This window comes from Doryrhamphus excisus, linkage group LG1, assembly GCF_037039965.1.
Source record: "Doryrhamphus excisus strain RoL-2023G ecotype Guam linkage group LG1, RoL_Dexc_Guam_v1.1, whole genome shotgun sequence".
Taxonomy (NCBI): domain Eukaryota; kingdom Metazoa; phylum Chordata; class Actinopteri; order Syngnathiformes; family Syngnathidae; genus Doryrhamphus; species Doryrhamphus excisus.
The window spans coordinates 4596871-4605515 of NC_136357.1; the positions used below are offsets into that span (position 1 = coordinate 4596871).

At 39.5% G+C, this 8645-nt stretch overlaps 1 protein-coding gene across 1 annotated transcript; it reads right to left on the reverse strand.

The window, feature by feature from the left end:
- Positions 1–259: 259 nt before the first annotated feature.
- On the reverse strand, positions 260–8075 carry map1lc3b (microtubule-associated protein 1 light chain 3 beta). The gene is made up of 4 exons (XM_058075260.2): positions 7813–8075; positions 4045–4100; positions 3106–3212; positions 260–1728 (listed from the first exon to the last, which is right to left on the reverse strand). The coding sequence occupies exons 1-4, from the start codon at positions 7850–7852 to the stop codon at positions 1551–1553; spliced, it is 381 nt and encodes a 126-aa protein (XP_057931243.2). The 5' UTR covers positions 7853–8075; the 3' UTR covers positions 260–1550.
- Positions 8076–8645: the final 570 nt, after the last annotated feature.

An 8645-nucleotide genomic window follows, 5' to 3' on the forward strand; every position in this document is an offset into this window, starting at 1 on the left:
GTGCCCGGAGGCGGGCTTTAGGTGGAATAAAACAGACAGTAGGAAATACTGCAGATTATGGAAGATATAGAAAGCTTCATGTTAAAAAAAAACTTGCAAGTTTTAACAACTCAAGTCAAATCTTGATCATCTACAACAGACGATGGGAGTCTGTGTGGAGTCAGTTTCAGTCAGCTTTCCACGACTAAAGTTTACATCCTTACATCCTAGTAAACAAACTTTACTATTCATGTGCTGAACTGTAAAATATACATGGACATTTGACACTTATTTTTCCTTTTATTGTTAACAAAATACCAACATAAATACATAAGTAGCTATTGCTCTGTGTGAATGCGGGGCTAGAAGTCAACACAAATGCTCCATCCCTCTGCAACGCACAGTGGCTTTGACTTGTCTATCATTGATAGTGTTGCACAACAAAATAATAATAAAAAAAAAAGAATTAAATAAAACAATCCAAATAATAAAATACTACGGTAAAGGCAGCTGCACTTCACCCTGCACAACACGGATGCATGAAAAGTTTTGCGTGTACACATACAGGATATGCAGCCCTTTGCAACACACAGTGAAGTGAAGCACCCGGAAACCAACCCCCCGTGGGTCCAAAGTCAACACAGTGACACAGTCGACACATGTGGAGCGTTCACTGACAAGAAATGAAGCCCCCAAATTCGGAAAAACCCACTCAGCGAGGCCATTTTTACATTTGTGTTGGAATACCTAAAGGGAACGGGATGGGCCGGATCACAGCTAGAACAACAAACTGTATAAAAAAGTGGACAAGTGTTTTTTTTTTGGAGCCAGAAGTGACCATATTATTAGGACCTGAGGATGGAGGGAACACATAACGTTGAAGAGCATCACTACACCTTGAATGTGATTGACACACAGCCGTTTCCTTATGGTATATTTGACAGTGAATGGGATGAATTATTTACACAACACTTAAATGTTCTCTTGTAACCGGTTAGTTGATCCACTGATGCTGCTTTAAGGCACACCTGCTCTGGACACTTTTTATAGTAACAAAACTTAAAACCTTTTAATTTGGGTAGCTTTTAAAAAAAAAAAAAAATCTGCAGGCCTCTTGAATCTACACATGAGTCGTTCTGTTGCGCTTTCAATGATCGTTAGCTTTGTTCGTTTGCTACTTGGAAATGCACCACTTTTATGTAAAATCGCAAAAGATGGATAGAAAAAAAAAAACAGGCTAAAAATGATGTGTTGCCACCATAGCATACACGATGAAAAATATAGAGACAGTAGACATTAGAAAGGAAGAATAAACCGCTTTTCTGTCTTAGACTCTGCTTGACCTGTGTGGCTTTAAACTAGTGGCACAAACACGCTGTCAGAATCCATAAAACAGAAATCACAACCTCTACTTTTGTCTTTTACATGAAGCAATTTGCGTTTTAGTTCATAGTCGGGACTAACGTAGAGGGGAAGACGGGGGTTATTATGAGGGGAAAAACACGAACAGGAACTAAAAACTAGAATTGTCCAATCGCTGGCCAAAAGGGAGAAGAAGACAGGAAGTCTGATCACTGGGGAGTCGGGCCGGCGCCAAAGGTCTCCTGGGAGGCGTACATCATGTATAGGAAGCCGTCTTGGTCCCGCTCCCGCTCGTACACCTCGGAGATGGCAGCTGACACGGACACCATGCTGTGGCCGTTGACCAGCAGGAAGAAAGCCTGGTTGGAATTGAGCTGGAGGCGCCTCCTGGTGGTCATGAATGGACATAGCATGAGATCGTGTCACAGAGGAAAAAAGCGAGAAAAATAAAATTTCTCTAGACCAGGGGTCTCAAACACGCGGCCCGCGGGCCAAATGTGGCCCGCAGGACACTAGTTTGAGGCCCCCGCCTTGATATGAAAGTTTAATGTTAGTGCGGCCCCGCAAGTTTGATATGGATGCTGTATGGTATCATGTACCTAGAAAAAATTATTACGTTTGATTAATGTTCATGTTAAAGGTTAAATAACTGTTAATAGTTATCCTCCCTATTCGTGTGGAAGTGGTATGTTTTTGGCTATTTAAGTTTAAAGGAAATAACTTGAAGGCTACCGTTTAGGTCGCTAGCTCTCTAGTTTGCGAGTTAGCATGTGTCTCAAAACCCTGGAGTTGCGCAATATGTTGTAAATAAAAGGTGTATGGTATCATGTACCCAGAAAAAAATTATTACGTTTGATTAATGTTCATGTTAAAGGTTAAATAACTGTTAATAGTTATCCTCCCTATCCGTGTGGAAGTGGTAAGTTTTTGGCTATTTAAGTTGAAAGGAAATAACTTGAAGGCTACCGTTTACGTCGCTAGCTCTCTAGTTTGCGAGTTAGCATGTGTCTCAAGACCCTGGAGTTGCGCAATATGTTGTAAATAAAAAGAGTATAAATGTGACTATAGTCGTGTTTTGTCATGTCTACAGGGCTCTAATAATGCTTTGTTCATTTTAATCTGAAAAAAATAATTTGTCTACCCACCAACTATATGTGGTTTCTTAAGTTTTTATTATTTGCCGTTTTATTATTATTATTATTATATTTATTTATTACTGATTGATTGATTTTCTTTATTCTTGATTTGTTTGTTTATTTTTCATCTTATTTTGTGTAGAAAAATAAAAATTAAGATATTTGAGAACAGTGGAATGTTTTATCAGAGCTTTTATTGTAGAAAATTGGAACCAAAGCGAAGTTTTTTTATTTTTATTTTTTAATAAATGCGTTTTTTTTGGAAAGCCTGATGCGGCCCAATCTCACCCAGACCCTAGCTCCAGTGGCCCCCAAGTAAATTGAGTTTGAGACCCCTGCTCTAGACCATGTGTCCTCATTGGAGTCTCATGTGAGCTGGAGCCTATCCCAGCTGACTTTGGGGAAGAGGCGGGCTACACAATTACAGGGCTCAAACCCCCATTCACAACAAGGGCCAATTTAGTCCCCAATTAAGCTAACATGCATAGTTTGGGGCTGTGGGAGGAAGTCCACACAAGCAAGAGTAGAACCTGCAAACTTTCCATATCCTGACTGTGTCTGAAATACTAACCACTGGTCCACTGTGCGGCACACCTGTCAGCCATCGTAGCAAAGTGATGAGGCCTACCTGATAATCTTGATGAGTTCACTCATGTTGACGTGGTCTGGCACTAAGAACTTGGTCTTGTCCAGGATGGGGAGCTGTTTCTCTCCTTTATACCTCTCGATGATCACCTACAGGACACAGGTATAAGAGTGCTCAGTGGCGTCTCGGCAGTTTACTAAATTAACAAATGAAATTAATGTGTGGCACATCTGTGATTAATATCAGAAAAAGGTCTCATCTCAAAATATTGAACTAGTTGAATTGAAAGTCGGCTGCACGGCGGTCGAGTGGTTAGCTCGGAGACCCGAGTTCAATCCCACCCTCGGCCATCTCTGTGTGGAGTTTGCATGTTCTCCCCGTGCATGCGTGGGTTTTTTTTCCACTGTGACCCTCGTGAGGATAAGCGATAGAAAATGAATGAATGAATGAATCCACTCACGTTTTTCTCAGTTTTTAAAAACACAAAGTTAATTGTATTTTAATGATCGCTCTTCTACATTGGACACAATAAGTTATCATGTGACGCAGCATATTCACTGATACGACCGTGCTTCATCCTGTCGCCGTTCAGCTGTCACGTTTTTGTATCCTTGTTAAAACAAATTCCTCCATCGTCATTCTCCTTGTCCTGCTTGAACCAAAGATTCATTTATCGGTATTCATTTCATCGGTTTAGCTTCTTCTTTGATTGTTATTGGTGGTTAGCAAGCAGTGACAGCCGTTTGCTAGCGACTGTATAAAGGACATTCATTGATAATGGTCTACAGCGACCCTCGTGAGGACAAACGGTAGAAAATGAATGAATGAATGAATTGAAAGTCTCGTACATCGCTATTTTTAAATTTTATTTATTTATATATATATATATTTTTTTATTTATTTATTTATTTTATTTTTTACAATCTTTAATTTTCATTAGTGACCATTTGAGGGCCCAAGTTAACAAGCAGGAATACTCACAGGTATCTTGTTCGGGTGCTGCTCCCGGATCAGCCGAACATCTTCTACTCGCTGATCTGAAAGGACAAAAGAAGAGCGTGTCAGCAACAAGCCTCATCCTGGAACCGATATTTCTATATATGCCCCGTGGCCGGTGCCGTGCTTTTCATCCGAAGTCTGGGATAGGTTCAAGCGGTATAGGAAATGGTTACAAGGATGACATTTTTGCTGTGAAACCAAATTTTTTTTTCCCAAAGCTGGTTTTGTATGTGTGACGACAGCTGTTGAGTTGTTGTCGTAAACACAATACGTGATGTTCCAACAAATTGACATGATATAAATAATCAAACAACATCGACTCACTGCGGTTTTGTGAAACATCTCGATGTAATGCGGAATATCTATGCACTCATGAGAGTAAGCCCTTATGAGGACCTATTGTGCTCATTTTCCGTCCCTTTGTATCAATTTGTGGACTCCTATTGAGCAACTACACACGATAATTAGCACAGAAAGTTTTTTGATCTTCCAGAATCTGCACCTATTCCAGCTCATCAATCTGTACAACTTCCCACGGCGGGCCGAATCAATTTTTTATGAGTGTTGAGGCAATTGAGTAGCAGTGTTGATAAGTCTGTTTATGAGAAGTGATTTTGGGCTAGTTTTTTGTAAAGTAGCTTGCTAGTAGCTAGTAGCTAGTAGCTAGTTCTCTGTTGTTTTGGACGCGTCTTCAGAGCAGTAGTTGCCTGTTACCAAAGAAGAACGCAGGCTGTCTTTAAAAAATGGTAAGCACATCAATGCCGGATAGTCGGGAGTCACATGTGGAGATGCTAAGCTAAGAATTCGAGCCAGACGAATGAGACGAAATTATAATAAATAAATTATAATAAACAGACATGAAAACGGTTCATTGTAGGTTTTCAAAACAGAGTGAGACAAAATTATAATAAATAAATTATAATAAACAGACATGAAAACGGTTCATTGTAGGCCTTCAAAACAGAGTAGGGACTTTGAACCTGGTAAAACACCCGAAACACCCGACTTGTTTAAAGAATTCAAGGTGAGTTAGTTTCAGTTTACCATCACTGGTGTCGGGTTATACATGACCCAACAGTGGTCATGTATTGTATAGTCTTTCCTGATTTATTTATTTTTTGACATGTTTACCACACTTCAGATACTAGTATCAACTAGTATCAACTGAAATGCTGGTATTGTGACAACTTTAGTTTAATGATTCACAAAGATGTCAAAGATGTCACCTCAAAATCAACAGAGGTGCTGTTCACTAAACATCACAGCCATTGACTGTTGTGACAAGCTAATTTGAAGCTAATTTCCATGCTGAAACTGGGTTTATCTTGTTAGAAAGATGTGGGACAATGTCCTGTGATAACACCTTAATGAGGTTAAGTTCACCGTGCAGGAACAGGGAAGCTCTGTTTGTCTCTCATGACACGACCAAGCGGCAAATGTCTGAGTCATCACTTTTCAGTGGATACAAAAACACGAACAAGGAAGCTGATGGCATGTGAGTGCATGCGTGCATAGGTTTGTGTGGTGGTGGTGGGGGGGGTGGGGGGATGTTTTTCTGTTATAGTTCATATTTTCACAATCGTGGAAATTGTGTTTTGTGGGTTTTGTAACCTCAACTTGAAATGGATGACACATCTTGGGGATTATAACCATGTGACTTCCTAAAGAGTCTTAACAACCTGGAAAATATTTTTACAGAATTACATTTTTAATTAGCGAGTTCTGTTCTTCACTTTGCTGGTCATACTATTGTGTACTATTTCCTTGATTAAATATACAAACAAATTGCAATCAGTTCATTTATTTGCATTGTTTGTGTTTTTACATGAACTATGTGGCAGAAAATACCTAGGGATTATTTCCAAATGTATCAATCAATAACAACAATTTTTAACTGATTACTTTTATTTGTGTTGATTTATGTTTGGTTTGTTGTGCTTTGGATGATGTTCGAAATAAAGAAGGAATTTTTTTTTTTTTTTCCGACCCCTATTGTGTATGTTTATTTAGGTACAGCCTCCTGGCTGTTTTGATAGAGAGGTTACCATGAAAAACGTAATTTAACATATACAGGCACTAGATCAGGTTGTAACTTTGTTCTTATGTAGACTTCTCTTAGTTTGTTCTATTGGATTTACTCCCATTTATATAAACACATATTCATAAACACACAAAAATCACTATTCTGCATAGTATATAATTGGTTGATTTTGCAGGTGGGTACTTTTATGGAAGCTAATATCACTATATTGACAGTTACTATGGTACCCATTATGTCACTTTATGGTCAAATCACCTCGTACTTCGGTATGTGACAAAAAATGAAATAAAATTAAAAAACAAGAAAAAAACTATATTAGGAAAGCAGGAAGTGAACAAATGTAACAATTACTGATTGTAAAAGTACCAGATGGAGGGGTAGGATTTAATAAGCTTTGCTTCTTGCTACTCCTTTTGGACATGCGGAACTGTGAACTGATTATGTGATGCATTCAATTGTAATCTGATGCATGTTCAAATGAAATTAAACCATTACCATTACCATAAAAGGGGGTATAATTTCTGGTGTCCTAGAAGAGTTATCATTCGATATGCCAATGGTAGCGGCAATTTGGACAACACTGCACCAAGTGTTGCATGAGAGAGGGGCCCCTGGTGTTCTGGTAATAGAAGCTGGGGATAATGGTGACATTGCAAAAAGAGTGTTGACCAGGTGGTGGACGGGACCGACACCGGCCTGGCAGACATGCTTGAACACATGACCTCATGTTTATAGTGGTAAAGTTGCTATCAACGGTGTTCAGCAGGTGGTAGACGGGACTATTACTAGTAAAAGTGGGCGAATCGATTGGGCTCAATACAACTGATATTTCTCTTCTATGCTTACTTTTAAATATCATATTTGTATTGTTTCCAAATGAATAAGAGCCAATAGTAGTTTACGTGTTTTATACTACTGACTTTATTTTTGCTCAAATTCATTGTACGTGTATTATTTTTTTGATATTATTAAATTGCTCATGTTTGTTTACCTATAATCATTGTCCTGTATTTTATGAACTAATTAAAAAGATAAAAATCACAAGATCACGCAAAGGTCTTGAAAAATTCCCCAAGTAAAAAGTATCTGTAACAGCGTTACTGGCCCTGTAGTGATATCAAATCCATCCCAAAAACTACAGTATCGCCCACCTCTAACCCCCACAACAGTCTGGCAGCAGTGCATGAACACGTGACCTCATGTTTCTGTTAGCACAGCCTCACATGCTCGGCTTGTGTAAAGGCTGACCAATAACGTGACGTTCAACCGGAAGTGGGTTTACTGAATTACAATAAAGAAAGCCAAGTCGACTATATACGTATCTAGATGTACATAAATGACAATGTTTTGTCTTTCATTCAATCAGAAATATTAAGTTATATTCTTATTTTAGTCAGGCAGTTCGCGCTCCTCCTCAAAAGGTCCCATCCCCCAATCCTGCAGCTCCACTCAAACACAAAAACAGGCATTAAATAATAGGCCCTCGGCCTGTTACTTTATTCTTAATTGACGCCAATGTAGATATCAAATATGTCGAATACCATATAAAATGGCAGGACTACACTTCTATCTGCTCTGAGTTACGTTGGCGCAGTTTCAAGTCAACAAATTCAACACAAATGCTAATTCACTTCCATTTCTACAAGTAGGGCTACCGACATAGAAAAGCCTGAAATTAGTGTAACAAGTGTAACAAAAATAACACCTACCGAATGTCCTCCTTTGTTTGAAGGATTTCTCTGAAGGCATACTGCGTCAAAGTCGTCGCCCAGTCGACAACGGTGGTAATTGTGGTGTTAGCAAACAAAGAGGGCAGCCGTTGACGACACTATCGGTGACAAATGACGTACAGCTGTGTTTTAATGGCAGCGAAGAGCCTTTGACGTGACTCGGTTGTGGTTTGATATGCTCCTTTCCTCCGTCTATGTTTTTATCATGACGACCTCCCGAGTAAGCAAAACAAACATGTCAGCTGACCGATGACGTCACGCACCTCCCTCAATGTGGTGGCCTGCATCTCTGGTTACAACATATGGAGCAACAAGTAACAGAAAGTAATAATATAAATATTTATTTAAAAAAGAAGAAATTTTGCCAGTAAACAAGTTTAAAATGCGAGTGAAATTAAGTTATGAATGTCAAACGTGTCACTACGCAATCGTACCGGAAACTCAATCGGTTCTCAGCACGAGCAGAAAGCATCAGCCCAATGTTGCCAACCTTTCAGTAAGAAAAGTAGCTATTGGCTGTCTTTACAAGTTATTTTGGTGACGTCATCGTGATGTTGTTTTGAACGCTGTTCAGCATAATCTCATAGGAGAGACTAAAAGTGAGTAAAAACATTCATTTTCTACCGCTTTTCCTCACGAGGGTCACGGGGGGGGTGCTGGAGCCTATCCCAGCTTCCCAGCTGTCTTCGGGCAGGAGGCGGCGTACACCCTGGACTGGTGGCCAGCCAATCACAGGGCACATATAGACAAACAACCATTCACACTCACATTCATAACTATGGACAATTTGGAGTCGCCAATTAACCTAGCAT

Bases quoted from the DNA above. Each gene is read 5' to 3' on its own strand.
- map1lc3b (XM_058075260.2), bottom strand. From the start codon at position 7,852: ATGCCTTCAGAGAAATCCTTCAAACAAAGGAGGACATTCG. The intron at 4,101-7,812 runs GTAGGTGTTATT...TTGTCCTTTCAG, and splicing joins CAAACAAAGGAGGACATTCG to ATCAGCGAGTAGAAGATGTT. The intron at 1,729-3,105 runs GTAGGCCTCATC...CATGACCACCAG, and splicing joins GAACTCATCAAGATTATCAG to GAGGCGCCTCCAGCTCAATT.